The sequence below is a fragment of the Pelecanus crispus genome, chromosome 1, assembly GCF_030463565.1.
Source record: "Pelecanus crispus isolate bPelCri1 chromosome 1, bPelCri1.pri, whole genome shotgun sequence".
Taxonomy (NCBI): domain Eukaryota; kingdom Metazoa; phylum Chordata; class Aves; order Pelecaniformes; family Pelecanidae; genus Pelecanus; species Pelecanus crispus.
Window position 1 is genome coordinate 56687204 of NC_134643.1, and position 18768 is coordinate 56705971.

The window sequence follows — 18768 nt, forward strand, 5'->3', positions numbered from 1 at the left end:
GACCATTGTGTTACGTTCCCTATTTATTCCCGAATAAATACCCTAGACTGTGGAAGCGGCCTGGGTTTTCTAGTTTTGTGTTTTCTGTCGATTTTTAGGTTGCGGCCGTGGGGTGAAAGAGCCGTAACCGGGAATCCCTCTCTCAGTTTATCAGGCGTACCTGATGCACCCCTTCAGTCTGAACGTGCGATGTGACAGGCAGCCTCCACGGGATGAGAAGGTCGTTTGTAGTAGAAAAACATGACAACCTTCACTGCTAAACTGCTTTGTCTAAGGGGTTGTGAGGGATGTTGGTTCCCCCCTCAAAATCTGTAGGTAAGAGAATTTGTCTCTTCATTGTGGGGTTTTCCAGCCACGTTGTGTGTAGGGGGAATTTTCTAGTCTCCCAAGAGCAAAGGCCCTTTCTTTGGAACATTAGTGGATTCTGGTGAGCACTGCAGTAGCACAAACCTCTTTCATCTTGAAGATTTTTTCTTTCTATGGTGGTGAGCCAGTGGTAACAATTCTAATGAATTACATGTTTCTCAGTGTCTCTGAGCGGTCAGCTCTGCAACTGTAGGCTCCCTGTGCTGTTCTTACACACTATGAATCTCAGAAAAACTGAAGTGAACTGATGACTGCCAGTTACCCTAGATACACAAGTCAGGCTGCCGTTTTCTTGCTTGTCTTGCAATCTGGAACAGCAAATTTCTTTTTATAAGAAAAGAAATACCGGCTTGAATTGTTGCTGCCCTATTCTCAGAAAAGGGTCAAATTATATGCAAGATGTGTAAGAAATCTGTAATAAGGAAGATATATAATGGCTAGAAATATGAGGCTTGTTTAGATGGGGGAGGAGCTATAAGCAAGGATTAAAAAAAGTCCTTTTTTTGGGTGGTTTGTTTTTTTTTTACTACCAGCAAAAACTAAGTATTCTGTCAGAAAAGCATTGCAAATAGAATTACTTCATCTAAATCTGTATATTCTCCTTCCCCTGTATTTAAAACTTGGGGACAGTTTAATCCCCAAAGTATAGTGGATAGGCACAATAGATCCTGAAAACTGCGGAGATTTGGGCTACTTAGGTAAGGTAAGGAGATGTGAACTACAAGTTTTAAGGTTCTGTAGAGCAAAAATCCAGTTTGCAATGCTCACAGTGTCTAGTTAAAAATTGGTGTTTGTTTGGAAAAGTGTTGATATCACAGGTGGGAATGTACCAATCTATTTGCAGCTCAGTAGACAAAAGTTACGGGAAGTCACCGTACCCCAAGAATGGCTGTGAGATATCTGTTGTTCTGAGTTATTTAATGCAGCTGCTGCATTCTGCAATTTACTTTCCAGATGGACTAAAGGTTCACTCCATCCAAAGCCTGTAGTATATTGCTCCAGAAGAAAAATATATGGCTCACTGAAACCAGTTCTGGAAGAAAAGCTGAAATTTAGCCAGAAATAGATGCTCTTTAAAGAGTACCTAGAGCTAACAGTTGTATGGTGTGGGTACAAATAATAACTAACATTTTTCAATTTCACCTAAACTAAGGTACTAAACAGGACAATTTTAACCAGTATCTGTATCTCTTCCAGTTACTTCCCCTTCAATCCAAAGTAATGTAATGACCAACAAAAGTAAATTTATATGTTAAAAGAAAAAAACAAAGCCAGGACATGTTCTGAATAGCTGAGGAGTACTGGCTAGGGAATCTTCTCCTAAACGTGTTATAGAAGACTCCTGTCTGAGCATAGCTTCTTCTGTGCAAGTCCTTGTGAAATTCAGATAATTGGGGGTGGGTTTTTTAATGGCTTTTTGTGTTGCCTTCTCTCACTCTAAGCTAACCTTGAAAGTTGAACACAGCCCTGGTTGTGGACGATTGGAATTGATCCTTGTGACAGTCGTTGACGGCTTTTGGGCACTAGGTGGCAATACGATGGTTAAGAAAAGGGTAGTCACAAAATGCAGGCGTTAGGGTAGATAGAAATTGTGAAAATACTCTTTTTACTGGATCTTGGTGCTCTGTAGGTTGAATTAGCTGCAACACGTAACAGTAACTTCAATTTTAAGGAAGGCTCTCTAAAAAGCGGGTATTACAGTAGCTTTTCTCACCAACGCAACCGTAATTGCACTTGACGGCTTGAGAGAAGAGTGGAGCCATTAAAATGGTGCGGAATGTCAGTCAAATAAAGGGAATTGTCTTTAAGCATCATATTCCACCAGCACCAGCTCAGACGTACGTACGCATTCACGCCCGCTCCTACCTAGCCCAGGTGCGTACGTGCACCCATGTGTTTAATAACTTGCTCCTGTCACTCAGTGAGCGTCCCGGCGAAGGGAGGACGTGCCTGTCCCGGGGGTGAGTAAGTGGGACCAGGCTGTTGGACTGTGAGAGGTGTCTGTTACTCAGCCCAGGTTTCCCTCCTGCTTTGCATTTATTTCGTCTCAGCCACGTGCCCTGGCGCGTGAGAATCAACCCTCATGACACTGTTCCGGTTGGGTTTTCCCTCAGAGAGGCGAGAACCCGGGGCGCACCCACCGGAGCGGGCGCTGCCCGCCTTCTCCTTCCCGGGAGCGGGCCCGGGGCCCGGGGCCCGGTGTCGCTCTGGGCGGGCGCGGCCGCTGCCGACCAGGCCGCTCCACCGCCGCCGAGCCGGAGTCCGGAACGTCACAGAGGCTACGCGGGGCCGCCCGGCCAATCAGGGCGCCCCAGGGGTCCAGCCCGGCGAAAGGCTCGACGGCCCAATCAGGGGCCTCGCCCCGCGGTGCGTCAGCGGCAGAACACCGCACGCCGTGGCCAATCAGCCGGCGCCAAGGCCCGTCCGCGCTGACGTCCGGGAGCGGAGGAGAGGGCCCAGGGCGCGTGCGCGCGGGTTTCCGTTACCGCTGGCGCGCGCGCGCGTGGCAGGCGTGAGAGGAAGCGGGAGGAGCGGAGGGGGGAGGGGAGGTGAAGGCGGCGGCGGCGGCGGCACCGAGGCCGGCGCGAGGCAGGTTTCCCGGTCCGCCTTCCCCCGGGAGCGCGAGACAGAGGCAGCGCCCGCTTCCCCCTCCCGCCCCCCCTCCCCCCCGCGGCGTCGGGGGAGCGGCTCCGCCCGGGCCCGCCAGTGACGCGAGGGGGAGGGCTGAGCGCCGCGCCGGGCCTCGGGCCTTGTAGGCCGCTGTCGGCGTGACTCGGCCGGGCCGGGCCGGCCCCCCGCGCGCTCAAGATGTCGGCGCAGGCCCAGATGCGCGCCATGCTGGACCAGCTCATGGGCACGTCCCGGGACGGTAAGCGCCCCCCGGCCGGGGCGGGGGGGGGGGGGGAGGGGAGGGGAGGAGAGGAGGGGCGGAGCCGCCGAAGCCCCCGAGGTCACGGTGGTACCGGGCAGGCCGGCCGGCCGTTCAGCGTGATTGGCAGGCCCGGGGCCCGCTCCCTGCCCCCGCCCCCCCCCCGCGGGGCGGGGCCGGGCCTGCCGAGGCCGTGGGTCAGCGGCGGGGTGGGGGCTCTCGGCGCTGCCTCCCCCCGCGGAGCTGCCAGCGCCAGCCGCTGTCCGGGCGGCGGGAGGCCGTGCTGCCGCTTCAGCTGCTGTTTAGGATCCGCTCCCCGCGGTGCCCGCGGCTCGCAGCGGAACCGCGCCGCTAAAGGCGCCCCCGCGCAGCCTTCCCGCGCGGCTCGCCTCTGAGGGGGGCAGCAGTTTGCTAGATCCAGATCACGGCGGGGAACAAACCAAAAAATCCCCCCAAACCAACAGCCGCTTCAGGAGAGCAGTGGGGTTTTTTGTGTGTGTGTGTGTGTGTGTGCGCGCTATTAAAGGTTTGTCTAAAGTCTGACCCAAACCATCATTTCAGTCAGCAGGTGAGTATGGCTGTTGCTTTCTGAAAGAGAAAGTGTAGTTAATCCAAGTGGAATAACGATTTTAAAAACAAACAAGCCCCAGGCAGCTAACTAAAAGCTTAACCTCTAGAGGCAGTAGTCCCAAGAGGGCGATACTAGATGTACAGTCCGGTTTCAGATCGCTCTGCGGTCACATAGTGAACTGAAGATTATCGCTGTGTAAAGCTGCTCAGAATTTTTGTCAGGGTGCATGGTGATCAATGTGAAAGTTTGAACTGGCAGTCACCCATAAATCCAGATGGTTTGAGGGCTGCTAGAAAAGTGCAGTTCCTGTTATGCTGTGTAGTATTTTATTTATAAGCAAGAGAATACTGCACCCGAGGGTAGACAGCAATTAGAGATTATTTAAACGTTCTGCATGTTGTACTCGCTCATGCAGATGTGTTACGTGTTTGTTGAAGCTTCATGCTGAATTAATGGTTACCTGTTTTCCCATGCACCAAGTAGGATGTAGGAACTGGGATGTACCTTGTGTGTGCCGGTCATCTGTTGGTACTGGCGTAATGAGATCTGACGGCTTTCTTTAGTATAACCTAGTGTTTTAAATAAATGTAACTGGCTTTCACATACCTAGTATATCATGAATGCTTTCTGCTAAGTACTTATAGCGGTTTTAAACGGGGGCACAATAATCTCAATGGAAAATTACCGTTCTGCAGAGATTGCCTTCCAGAGCAAGGCTGGTTAGTGAGTAGTCATCGTGCAGGATCTGATTTAGGGTGTTTTTGTCATGCCCCAGAAGACTTTCAAATACTTCCTGTTGAGGCTGCGTGCGTCTAAGTGCTTGGCAAACTAACATTGTGCTCGTGAAACTCAAGTCTTCCCGGTGTTGGCACCCAGATTGCTGTCTCAGAGCTACCTAAGGCTTCACAGAAGGTTTAAAGGTTTCAGTTTATGAATGTATTCTCTGTTGGGTGGTGGGAGAAGAGCGTGATTTACCTGTGGCAGCTGCTTAAAAATGTTAAGTGACCAAGACTAAACCAGGAAAAGCAATTTCAGGCTAGATTCCTTTAGCTTTATGAGAAAGCAGTTATTTCATTGATAATTGTATTCCCCCCTCCCACCCACTCTAATTCCCAAACCACATGCGCTGAACTCATTAGAAACTAACTGATTAGAGAGGAAGCATTTAAACGAAATTAGCAGGATGGGGAAGGATAAGGAGAAAAGACTGTTTGCAAAACTGGCTTCCATTATTGGATTAAGCGGGGAATCGAGGATCTCAGTGTAACGCCTTTCTATTTTTTAAAAAAAAATTAAAACCCGGTGGAGCATTATTTAAGCCAAAGTGTGCACAGGGATTGAAAGTCATCCTTTTCTGCAGAGCTGGTACTTACTAAATTCAAGGCCAGGCTCAAGGTCATTGAAATACTGCTAACCTTGAGAGTAGTGGGGTTTGGGGTCATTTGGTTTTTTATGTTCCTATCACCTTTGACAAATATTCTATTTCTAGTAATATGCAAATTGCAGCTTTTCATTAGAATGTGGCAATTTTTTCATTTCTTGGTAGATCATAGCTCTTATTTCACCACTTGTCCCCATTGTCTTTGATTTTGCTCTGCATGGCAACACAATAGAGCTTAAAATGTTTCTAAAAAATTAACTTTTCTCGGGTGATGTTTGTGTTTTACGTTGTTCAAAATTACCAAAGCACTTTTTAATTTCCTGATTAACAGAATTTCATACTTTACACAGTTTGGGGTTTTTTGTTTTGTTTTGGGTGGGTTGTTTTGGGAGCCTGGAATGTGCAAGGTTAAAATTCTTACCTATATTAGAAAAGGCAGATCAAACGTTTGATCTCTTCAGCGGGAATAGAACAAACTCAGAGGTAAATTCAAAGCCAATGGTGGTGCCTGAATATGTAGCCTATATTACTTTTTTGGAGTTTATAGTATCATTTGTAGAGAACAGGAACATGCTCTGAAAATGGTTTTGAAAATTCCACAATGAGATGCTCAAACCTGGTTTTAGGAGATGAGCTGTAGGCTGTTGTGTGGAAGTTTGTGCACACTCATTGTAACTGGTGCCCCTGGGGCCGGAATGGAGAAGCTCGGAGGATGTAGTTATTAAATGTTTTTATGGATTTGCTGTTAAGCTCTGAGAACACCTAGAAAGCACAGTTCTGTATTGGTCAAATTGATTCAGAAAGTACCCGTTAAGCTGGAAGAGTATTTATGAAAAATAAACTGTGTGTTAGTAAGGAGCCTTCTCATTTCAAGTGGAGTTGCCTAATGTGTGGCTGTCTACAAACAGGTGTGTGGCTCCAGGCCTGCACCTTGCTGTATCCTTTCCCAGAGGGCCCTATGCTTGTGGGCAGGGAGAACTGGGAGCTTTGTGACTTGCTTTGGCAACCTGCTTCCTCCCTAGTCTGAATTTTGGCCGTGGGATAGATGCACTTGTAAGTCACACGGCATCACTCAACGTGTGACAAACTGCTGCCTGGTACCTGCCAGGATGTGATGTTCAGGCAGCCTCTTGCCAGCTGCCCAGCCCAGTGTCCTGCTGCTGCGTGCTTGCCTTTGCTCATGTGACAGACACCTGACAGACAAGTGGAACAGGAGGGACTTGGCAGATGCTCTGCAGGACTTTCCAGTGAGTTGCAATTCTTAGAATTCAGCTGGGATATCTAAAAAGCAGTTGTATTGTTAATGTCAATACAATGAAATCATTCTGAAAATGGTAGGTATGGTTCTGTTACACACCTGGAAAAGCGTATTATGTAAAAACAAATGTGGGGGTTTTTTAAAATACCTTAAATATACCTTACTTAAACTTCTCTTGCACAATTCTCTGACAAGAAGTGGAAAACTGGATTGGATGTGGACCATGCCAAAGTGTTGGTTTTGTTTTTTTTTTTGGAAAAAAAAAAAAAACTGGCTTAGATTTTGATGTTAGTAAAAAGCTGGACTAATTTAATATGGACATGACTGCAGGTTGCAAAAAATCTTCTCTGAAGTATGTCATTCCAAGTACCGATAACCTGACATACTTAAATAGAGAGGCTTAAATATAAACTACTGAATACATAGTGTGGGTTTCCCAAATATTGAGAAATAAGGAGTTCTGAAGACCAGGTGCTAATCTTACGTACGATTGTTTTCTTCATACTGCTTTTTTAGTATTAGCGTTTAAACTAAAGGACTTTTTATTACATATGTCAATAGTTAAAAGGTTAGTTCAAGTTGAATTTATTGTTGATGACCAGAGCTGCAGGAACTTGTCACTCAGAAGTATTAGGAATAAGCTGATAGAAAAGTGTGGGGTTTATTATTTTAAATACTGTTTTTCAACTGTAAAATAAATTAAACTTTCTTTTTTTTACAGTATGCTTAGGTAAACCCTGTTTTTTGCCATCCCTGTTCTCTAGAAAACAGGAGTGATCCTTACAAATAGGATCATAATTGTTTTAAATAAATCGAGTCATTTACAGGTTAAGTGAAATGTTAACAATTTATATTAGTACCCCAGGAATACACCCCACCCACCCCCGAATATAGCTGAAATGAGCAAAGATTGTCAAGTTTTCTTTAAAAGGCCTGACTGTAAAGATCCCATTTTATCTTAATCAGCTTATCTTGGTCAACTGGTTCATTTTCTGCTAGGTCAGTTACCTGCTCTGCCTTGCCACATGAGTGCTGGAGTCAGTGTGAGGAATCTGTTAGAAGCAGAGGGTGGAGCAGGATTGTTATTTCTGACAGTAGTGCAGACATAGAACAGATCTGAACCGCCCTGGAACAACATGACATCTTGAAACTGCTAAGACTTGACTGTTGCAAAGAAATGTGGTAGTGGTTTGGGGTTGGGTTTTGTTGGGGTTTTTTTAATAATTGCCACTACGTCAAAATTAGGTTATAGTCTAGAAATATGAAAAACTAGCAAAGTTAATTAGATTATTCTTAAGAGACAGGTAAATTTGTGCGTGCTTCTGAGACTTACACATGGTCATGCAAATGTTCTCCCCAGCATCCTAACAAATATTATGTGATGTGACTAGCAGAAGAATCTTTGGAGCCTTTAAATATACAGAACCCTTATGTGTGAAGTGCCGGTCAGCACCTCTTTTGCTTCACCTGTTAGATTTTTGAGCTGAACTGCTGTGTTTGGAGTCTTTAACTCAGTTCTACAGCTGTTACTAGCAAAGCACTTTTCTTGTTCTATATCATCTTCTTCTGGCATTGAAAATATCCTTTTTGCATCTGTTCACATCTTAATTAGTTTTTCTGTTTTACACTAGCCACTTTTATCCTTAGTAGTGGTTACTAATGTGTAACTTTTCTGTCCTCTTTGTTTGGGAGGAGTTGAACTGACCCCCCGTGTGCTTATCTTAAAGTCATCCTGTGTTTGGTGACACCCTTTATATGATAACAGAGGTATAATCTAGAACTTCTAACCCATTTTTCAATTTTTTTGCTTCCATGTGGGATTATTGAAGAGTTCTCTGTGTACTTAAGGATGGGTGGTGGGTTGAGGTTGGTTATTTTCAGGGTACATAGGTTTTGTTTTCCACTTTGCTTTACACTTGTAGGTGGAAGATAGTATGTGCTTTTGAAGTCAGTTTTCAATACGTTGTCCATTACAGGAGCGCTGCTAGCCGTTTGGGTAGCTTCGGGCTGAGAGCCAGATTAGGGAGCCAAGAGCCTCCTCTGAGAGCTCTTCTTTCAAATATGATCATCAGCAAAGTAAAGGCAGAAAAATGTATCTTGTATACATGAATTATATGTATTACTGCAAAACCTACCCAAAATGTTGAAATAGTATCAGCTCAGAAATCTGAAAGTAGTAGCAACACATAAGGTTCATGAAAAGAGTCTTTATTTGTCAATCAGGAGTGATCAGAAGGCTTTAAGAGCAATGATCATGTTTAGTGAATTGTGTGTATTTGCTGGAAAGTTTCTAAAGTCCTGGTACTTCAGCCCTTAAAAATGAGGGGAACAATGAAGGACTTGAGGAAATTTTTTACTCTGGATTTGGGACACTGTATGAAATGGCATTTATGAACAAGCAAATGGGCATATTCATACCTCATAGAAAATCATTCCTGTATTTTTTCCACTTGTAATGCATTAGCTAAAAAATGGTTTCATTATATTCTGCATTCACAAGTATTAATTCAGTCATAGTGTAAAACAGAAGCAATCCTGCTTAGAAATGTATTATTCTAAAGGTGTTACGGTAAAGATGTGTCCAGTGTTAGTGACAAGAATATCACAATTAGCTGCCCATTCAGTGTGTAGCAGGAACAGGATCTTCTGTGACTGCATAAGCTTCAATTAAATAATGACGTTGAATACTTGTTAGAGAGGGCTTGCTTTGCTGATGAAATTTGATACACAGTCTTTAACCTGATATTCCACCCAGTTAGTAGCTCTTCGTGAGTAATGCTTTCAGAGTCCCTTGCCAACACGTTGGGAGTCATGCTTCAAAAATCTGAGTGGAAAGCTAACCAGTTTTGGTTGATGTAGCTTTAATGCAGGAAGTCAGTGGCATGAAAATGAAAATGCACATTGTTGTCTCTGCATGGATTGCACCATTAGTTTGCCATTGTAGGTTACCATTTGGATTATAAAGGGTAATTCGCATCAATACACTGAGACTGTTGTTAGTAGTATATTAGGTTACATCGGAACAGTAAGAGATGCTGGATCAAATAAATCATTGTTATAAGCATTTTATAATGCTAAGCATTGTTGATACATAAGTGTTCATTCTGCTGGTTTGTGATTTAAATATATTGAACAAGAATGACATTGTGGAGGCTGCATAGTACAAGTGCACGTTGTGATCTTAACCTCTGGATGTTCCTTAATCAGCAGTATGCATTGGTCTTGAATACTGATGTTACTTTTGTAGTCAGCATGTTTAATACAAACTAGAAATCTGCCTTTAGAAAGTTTACATTAGTGCCGTCATCTCTTTAATATTTGTGTCCCTAGTGTGCAGTTTCCTTATGCTTATAAAGGATGTAAGATGTACAAGTGTAGAAATTTCCTTGATGTTTGGCTTTTTTTTCTTGAATGGTTTAGATTCTGTTTCAAAGTTCTCCATCTGGAAAGTAATCTCTTATAGAAATGTGGTTTGGGCCAGGTACTTTAAGTAAAACTAAAGTTGATGCTTCTTAAGGAAAATTTAATTTTTTTTTTCTGTATCTCCGTATAAATTTTATCAATCATATGTGGGGTTTTTTTTAATGGAAAAAATTAATTGGAAACACAGGGATGGCTTATAGTAATAGATGTTGACTCTTCTAATGCCCCAGTAAATTACTTTAATTTCTTTAATGAGCATGAGTCCTAAAGATCAAGTAGTTGAATATTCTGCTATTCTTCAGAGGCAGAGTTAAAATAAATTGCTATTCTGAGATGATTTAGTTATTTGCCTATTAAAATAGAACTTGTAATAAGGTCTGAAATCTCAGTGATAGTGTCCCCTTTATACACGTTTAAGGATACTTCTAAAATTTAGATGACTGCAGCTACTTGGTACCTAGATGTATTATTTTCTTCTTACAGAAAATATAAAGCCTTTTTTTAAATACTCCTAGAGATTGCTTCACATTCACTTGATTGTTTGACCATACAAAGACTCTGTCAACTTAAGTACAGTTTGACAAAGAGAAGTAGCATCTTGGTTATCTGATGTACCACTGAAGTCCTGTTGTAATTCTTAGAAGACATCTGCAAAAGTCTTTTGCTGTAGGCTGAATATCAGGTGTACAGTGGATCTGTAGATTTTATTCTGCCCCCACCCCCCAGCAACCCATGTAGACCCCAGGTCATCACCTGCTTGAGATGATTCATCTGTAGGTCAGCAGCAGAATGCATCTTCTGTCTTTGCCAACAGGTCTGCACTACTTAGGGGTATTGGAGCTCACGAAATCAATGAAGAAATAAAAGCATTTTCTTCTGAGGCTATCAGACTCTGGAATGAGCTGCCAGAGGGACACAAAATTCAGTCACTGTTAAGACATAGTAGATGACACCTTTTCTTTTTGATAAACCTTTCCTTCTGAAACAGCATGGATTAAAAATAAGTGCAAATGTCTGAAACTGCTTTTCATAGGAAGGAAAAGGTAAATATTTGATGTTCTGTGTATGGGAGCCTTTCTGAAAGTCTCTTAAATACTAGACCAAAGGCACAGTGCAGAAAGAATAAACATTTAAAATGTAAATGTGGAAGGTGTTCTCGGGGCTGTCATTGATCAGTTTCTGCTACTTTTTTTTTTTTTTTTCCCTTCTCCCCCCCCAGTGTTGTCTTACCTCAGTTTGGTAATTGTGATTGTCATGCTAGCCACTTAGATGAAAAAAGACTGTATTGGAGCTGTAGCATTAGTTCCTAGTTGTGGTAGAGGCATGAAAAAAGCTGCATCTAGATGTTGAGGTGATGTCTGTGAAAATACTACTTGCTAACTTTACCTAAGGAACCATGAGTCTTTCAGCAATTTTTCTGGTGTTGATAACTCTTTGATTCCTGATAGGTTAGTGCTGTTAGGCTATCAGCTGTCTTTTTTTAAAATACTTTTCTTGATTTTGTTCATTTGTCTTTATATAGAAGAATCTTTACAGTCAACATGTATTTCTAGATGCTGTGTTAAAATTGCTGGCAGAGTCTATTATTCTATACAAACTGAACAATCTGGCCCCTTGTTTTATTTATAAAGGTTCAATGTATCTTTGCCTGCCTACATCAATCTGCAAGGGAGTGTCAGAAAGGCCCCGCATTCGCCGAGCCGTGAGTTATCAATAACTTTTCAGATGTGTTAATGAATGTGGAACAAACGCAGTTATGTGTTTAAAAAAAATATGGATCCACCTTCTAAAAAGCAAAAAAAGGAAAAGCAGAACTCAAAAAAACTCTTTACTGCAGTAGCAGGCATGATTATAAAGGGATTGCTCTAAATTTTTAATAGTGTAAGTATAACTAAGCAGTAAGGTTGCCCTCTAGAAAACCTATTGTTGAACTGCTTTGAAGCTGTCTTTAGCCTGTGGATTACAGGTTTTAACGGTTGTATCCTGCAGGTAAATTAAGCATGTGGTGTTTTTGGAAACTTGCTTGCTTAATAATCTGAAACTTGGCCCATCTGAAAATGTTATATATTAGCATCCTATGCATAGAACTGCTATTTTAAATTCTGATTACATAATAGTAAGAAAGGCTTGACTAATAAGATACAGGTTTTTTATTCCCCTCTGTTGTAGTTACCTCAGTAATGAATTTGGCTTCTTCAGTTGTTTGTTTCAGGTCATGAAGCCGTAAAAAACTTTAATGACTGCAAAATGTATCTACATTCTTTAAAATATTTGATGAAATGGAAAAGGCTGCTATCTGAACTCACTGTATGTCTTTCCCCCTCACCCCCTCCAGCAGCCCTCCTTGCTTCAGTAATTCACCAGTAGGTTTTCAATGACTAAAGATTTTAACAAGCTGTTATGTTTTTAAAAAAAATGCATAAACAGTTACGTCCTGAGAGAGATTAAGGTGTTTTATCATGCCTGTGTCTTAACAGGAGAGCCATAGCAGTGGTCTCTCTTCTGAATCTCAAATAGCAACAATTATGTTATGACTCGAAGGAAGACATATTCCTGCCCTCATCCTCAAAATACCAGCTGGTTACTTTGTTCTGAAGACTTTAGGTCTTGCTCCAAGATGGGGTTATTTAAACTTGCAATTGGACCTCAGTGTGTGGGCAGGTTGATGCTTCTGCTGATGCAGGAACTACAACCTGCCATGACAAAGATATAATTAAGATGTCCCCAGCCCAACAAACAGCATGTAGAAAAGAAAAAAAATATGGCTTATGATATGGAGATATGCAAACATCTGTAAAATAATTTTGCATATAGGCTATGTACATGTATTTGACTCGCTTTTTTTCAGGTCTGTAAGCATTTAAAATCATTCTTCTGCCAACTCTTTATGCTACTCCCATCAGAAGTAAGAGGGTGCATTGCATCCAAGAGCAAAATCATAAAATGAGTATCAGGTGGGATTTGGTGAAGACTCAACGTGTACCAATTTGTGTTTATGAGGCTGCTTTTATATGCTAATTGTTGCATACAAATACATCATTATTTCATGCAAAATCTGAATAGAACGTTATATAGCTCATTTAACAAATGCTGTTGCAGCAAAGTGTTTTTAAGCTAATGCTGTCTTTCTGGTTTCAAGCACTTTTCACACTGCATTTTTGAAGAGGAAGTGTGAGAGGATTTTAAAATAGCATTATAGAGCATTAAAACATGTATTTGTGTTTTTGGTGTCATTTGGCAAAGAAGCATACAGTGTTTTAAGTTCTAGTTTCCATAGGCTTTCACTATGTGACAGGGCAATGTTAACGCTTTGCATGTAACCTGCAGAACATGTCTGGCTTCCCCAGATTTCTAACCTGGAATGTGTTGATTTCTATATTGCAGGTGACACAACCCGTCAGCGAATCAAATTCAGTGATGACAGAGTGTGCAAGAGCCACCTTCTCAACTGCTGCCCTCATGATGTGCTCTCTGGAACTGTATGTAGCTAAATCTTGTGTTTTATTTAGATAAGAATGGAGAAAGAGAATTATATTTGTTCTTAGTAATATCTCTCTTAACTTCACGGTTTTCAGCAAGTATCTATCTAGTGTTCTCTGGTAGTTTAGAGGAACTTTTATAAACAACTAATTTATGGGTTATGAAATTATTTTTTAGAAGTTTCCTGTTCTATATGCTAATTATTACTTACAAATTCATCATTGTTTGCTATAACATAAAAAAACCTAAAATACATAAGGTTACTTACATGAATTGTGCTATAGCAAACTGGTTTTAAGCTGGTACTGTTGCAGCTAGTAGAAAAAAAGGAAATATAATTTATGCATAAACTGCGAAGTTACTTTCTTAAAACGTTATGTTGCAGTGAGAAATTATCCTGCAAATATTTGTACAGGGAAGAGAGGTCATCTTTCTTCAGAAATACTTTAGTGAAAACAGGTGGAAGTTCAAATAATTTCATTCTAGAAGCTGAGATATGTTGAACATGATAGTGACACTCAGTGTACAACTTCCAGTTACTGTGCCATTTTCACAAATTATAAGGCAATTTGAAAATCTCCAAATAACTTCACTTTTTTGACTTGGATTTTTGTGTGCTCTATAGTAGAGGTTCCTCTGCCTGAGCATAGCAAAACAAGGGGCTTTGGTGCATGCTGGTAGCTTTGTCAATGACCCCGTGCTTTACCTTGTGCTGCCTGATTAAGGTAGCTCATTCTTTGTGAAAGGCAGGTAAGTTATGTTGCATTGATTATTTAACCTAACTTTCCATGGTGTTAGAAGAATTAACAGTAGAGAGATGTAGTATGATGATATGCAGAGTCTCGTGTGCCTACCATTCTTAATGCTGCACTTTGGTAGCTTTTCTTATTCATGTTGGCACATTTTCTTACCCTGTGGCAGAGGAGAAAATAAGTACTGGAAAAACTGTCTTAAGGATTATTTGAAGTGTTTATTGGTTCTCTGTGCTGTATCATTCCAAATGGCTAACTTGACAGGAGCCTTTAACGAAATACAGAATGAAGTTCATTTGCAAAATCAAAAACTGAAATATGTCGACTTGGTAACTGATTTACCTGTCAGCTGGCCTCTGATATGCTTTCCAAGTAGCTGTGATTTTAAATTAACCATAACATTTTTGGTTGATCAGAGGGCTTCAAACATGCATGCACACACTAATTTTGTTTGTTTGACTAATTTTGGGACTTGTACTGACAGATCAGTAGTTACAGCCTGTCCTTCCCTCTTCTTAAGAGTCCCTGCAAAAGTAGGCACAAGTGTAACTGCTAAGAAGCACAGGAAGAAGAGACCAAATAAGTGGTAGAACTAGAGAACTTAGCATTTGTCTTAATAAAAAAGGCAATGAAATAGCAAAAGCCCACTTGTTGAGCTTCTTCATAAGTCTTGCGGCTTCCTAGATTTTTTTTTCTATCCTTAAAGACACTCTTTCCTTTTGTATAGCAAAGTTGTGTCATATCACAAAAATCAGGTGTCTTGAAGTTAATGTAGTGTGTTTGGCATATGCTGAAGATAATTCACACTGAAGATAATGCATCTTGCACATATTTCCTTAGCTTTAAGTCATTCTTTTAAAAAAGTGATAACAATGTTTTGTGTATCAGTGCATATGTAGTTTTGTTTTGAACTGTTCTGTGCATTACTGCCCAAACAAAAGGGGAGAGTGGGTGGGGAGGGAGAAGAATGTCTTCTTCACCCATCTGTCATGTTGTCCAGTGTTTTGGTTGTGTGATGAGCAAAATAGCTCATGGTTGGGGGGAAGATACGGGACATAACAGTATGCTGTAAAAACATACAAAGTCATTGGTCAGAATCCACAGGAAGACACTGTTAAAGGATTAATTTGACAGCTTTTAATTGTGGTCTAATTTCTATAAGCAAAGATTTCTAGCATGACTGTTGTTAGCAAGTAAGAAATATTTATCTGTAGAACTGTTAAAGTCATAGGTGTCACGCAATAATGCCTCTTATGGTGCAGACCAAGCATGTAGGTTGGGCCTGTTTACCCAATTTGTTAGTCCTCACTGAAAGTTCTCATCTGTCTCATACTGGATTCTGCTGCTGCTGCTCTTGTAGTACTAAACTAAACTACATATTCAGTGAATATCAATCTCTCTTTTTTTTTCTTCGTCATAATGCATTTAGTCATTGGACCACAAAATGTGTTCCACAATGTAATTCTGGGTCCAGAAAAACAGTGACTAGTTTAATACTTTCAGTGGGAGTAGTAGAAAGGGACTCCTAAGAGACAGCTTTATCTGACCCATGTGATGGTCTGCTGTTTACCTAGTCATGGGTTTGAAGAAATGGAGCTTCTGTGTTAATAGCACAGTTCTTAGAAGAGCAAGAACCATGTAGTGTGACTAAACAGTTTATCATTGATTTGGAAAATGATTGTGGAGTTTTCTCCAGAGTTTTGATAGGAAAATTTTGATGCATCTTCGTGTTCAAGATCTTTAGGTAACAAAGATTGAGTGACTTCTTTGTTTGTTTGTTTTAAATTCAAATCCAGAATCTTACGCCCCTGAAAGAATAAGTTATCTGGAGACATTTTATGAGGTTAAATCTCTTCCTAGATTATCAGTAAAATACTGGACACTAATTGCCATTTTTTTGTGTCACAAGATAATCTGTGCAATTCTGTGAACTGTATATTTCTGTTCCTGTCTGCAAAATCTAGACTTCTATGCTATTCCAATCCACCCACTCTTTCAAAAGCACTCAAGGAGGACATTCATAGATAACCTAAGACAAATGAAATGACTCATATGAGTAGGCTCTGTTAATTTATTGTGTTCTTTTCCTTCACGGCCAAATACCCACAACTCTTGCCAAGGAATTGATTTCCCTTGACAATAAAATCATGTTCCCCAGGCTGCAGTGTGTATTGGTGAAAGTAATGCATGTATACTTTTCTTAGAAGATTGGAGACTTTCTCTTTGTTGTCCAGATTTCTGCATATATTATCTCTTGTTAGATGAAGTGTGCGCTTATTTTTAAGAATACTGTATGAAGTCTTTTGTTATTTCTAGACTTCTCCGGAATGCTTGCAGTAGGTGTTTTCCTCAAGTTTCTTTGATCAGGTTTATCTTTTGGTTAACATTACAAACATTTCAGGGAAAAAGCATCCATGCAAATTACTAAAGTTTTTAGTTTTACTAGGAAAATTCCATCGTCTAGACTGGCAATGATGCACAGCTTCCTATTTTTTGAGTTTTCTTCTGCACTTCTCTGTGTCTTGCTTCCTCAGGGTAGTTTGTATTTAGAGGAACAATAAAGTTGTCTTTAAAGGAATCCTAAATATTTGACTTAGGAGTGTAAAGCCATAAGAATTAGCTGTATTTTGAAATTTAATTCTTTTTTCTGGCTGCTGTTGCCAACAGAACAGTTCATTCTGTATCAGTTACCCTCTTCTTCCACTTCTCTGGATAGACTTGTCTAGTTGTCTGTTAATGAGCTTCAATTGTTACGTACTTAAATCAGGAGATTTTGGTTACATTCCTATTTTATTTCATTTCATTTGGGGACATGTTTTTGTGCTACTAGGTTTCTGGTTTTGTAGAATTGAAAATTCTAAGTCACACAGTCAGATGTGTCTCAGTACCTGCAGGAGATGATTTTTGTGTCGCTTCGGGGAGAGAGAGGGAGAGTGTGGGTTTGGATTTTTTTGTGGTCTGCTTCTAGGGGCAGTGGGAATAATGAGCTGCACAGAAGGCATAAGTAGAATAGTGAGTCCAACAGCAAAAATGTGAACAAAGATAAAAGGATAGCATTCTCTTCCAGTTTATTAAATTATAATTCCAAATCTGTTGTGCTCTGTGATTATCTCTTTATTTGAAATGCGTTTTGAAGGTTGTGTGAGGCACATAGTAAACTGATTGGTAAGATCATAAAAATGACTTTGTATTCAAGGTTGTAGAACAGTGTCTGTTCAGAACCTGCTTTTGACAATGCCTCTTGCAAAAGCTCTTTTATTTTTAACTGACTTTTTTAATGTTTTGGTGCTCTGCTTTTTCATAATCATCACTTGGGCACTGGTTCACATGCGTAAGTTGGTTTAAGAGTTTACTCATTCCTTTCAAGTTGAGAATTTTATAATGAGAGATTAGTAAGACTTTGGCTACTGGGGCACAGTGAATAATTTACCACTTAAAGTTAGCAATTTTTATTTAATTTTTTTTGTTTTAAAGTGTTAACACTTTAGCTTTTTTTATCCTTAATAGTTGCTGATGATCAGGCTTAGTGCTTTTTGTGAGTTGTTCCCCTCCCCTCCCTCCCCAAGCCATCCATGGTTCTTGAGTTATTTTTCATCAGCATTACAAAAATGTTTGTTTATATTTATCTATATTATGGAATTAAGACTGAAGCTACATAGGTAGGAGTCATCTGACTCCCCTGTAATGGTACAAACCTATTAAGCAACATTCTTTGGATGTAAGCTCTGTGCTGTCTTCAGCAGGTGTTACAAGATGTGTAAAACTGTGTTTTCTCTCTCTTTGTATGTTTCTGAATGAATAGCTGAGTACTAATGAAAATTACAAGGGAAGGTTTAAAGCAAATACCTTTAACAAGGTTAAAAGTAGTACTGTCCTGAATATTTATAGTAAGCCGCTAACTATCTTTGAAGAGCTCAAGCAGTTCAACACTTCTGCAGCAATCCGGCTTTCTTGTTAGCTTGATTGTGCTTCCCTGCTGAAAAAAATTCACAAATACCGTATGTGGTCTTGCAAACCATGGTTGAGAAACTCCTTTCTGCTCAGTGGATTAACTTTGTGTTTGTATTTATGTGTATTTGTTGAGGAACATTGCTTCTCCCATTTTATTTATACAGACCTCAGAGTATGCTCTGTCAGCTCAGTCCTGCAGTTAAGCATATCTTTAGGTGCTCATGAATTTATTGCACTCAGCTCTTCAGGACTCTTGCTGACTAAAATCATATAGATTGAGACCTTGGTTTAGCAATATACTTTAATATGTGATTAACTTTAAGCTTATTAGGGGTAGAATTCAGTTCCAGATTAAGACACCTAAATTTAGGTTTCAGCTGAGGAGCTAGGTGTCGAAGCTTGCACTGGAGTCAGAAGGGATCTAGACATGGAGCCTAGAGAAAGATTCAGTTCCCCTGTCAATAGGTATCCGTCTCAAGGTGGGCTGAATCCATTTAGGTTCACTGACTGTACTGTCTAGATCTCTTTTTACTGTGGAAGAGAAGTTTGGATAGTTCACACATCCACAGATAGGTGTTAGTAAGGTGTTAGGTGTTTTAATCTGGAGTTCATTTCTTTGCCACTAGTCACATTGGCTCAGTGGAACTATTTCCGTGCCTAAAACTTAGGTGTGCCAGTGTGATTATTTGATGTAGTGCTACAAAAAGCAGGCATTCT

The 18768-nt window shown here is 40.8% G+C and overlaps 1 protein-coding gene across 7 annotated transcripts in view; it reads left to right on the top strand.

The window, feature by feature from the left end:
- Positions 1-3159: 3159 nt before the first annotated feature.
- Positions 3160-18768, top strand: part of LUC7L2 (LUC7 like 2, pre-mRNA splicing factor) — a 35848-nt gene continuing 20239 nt past the window's right edge. For 5 of the 7 annotated variants that reach the window (XR_012830862.1, XR_012830863.1, XM_075705943.1 and 2 more), the window contains exons 1-2: positions 3160-3235; positions 13253-13347. Coding sequence is in view for 3 of the 7 variants with exons in the window: in XM_075705943.1 (XP_075562058.1) it covers positions 3175-3235; positions 13253-13347 (156 nt within the window). In the remaining 4 variants the exon portion in view is untranslated. Of the gene's footprint in view, positions 3236-11499; positions 11571-13252; positions 13348-13979; positions 14099-18768 lie in introns of those variants that run through there. The other 2 variants (XM_075705975.1, XM_075705970.1) reach the window with 2 other exon arrangements.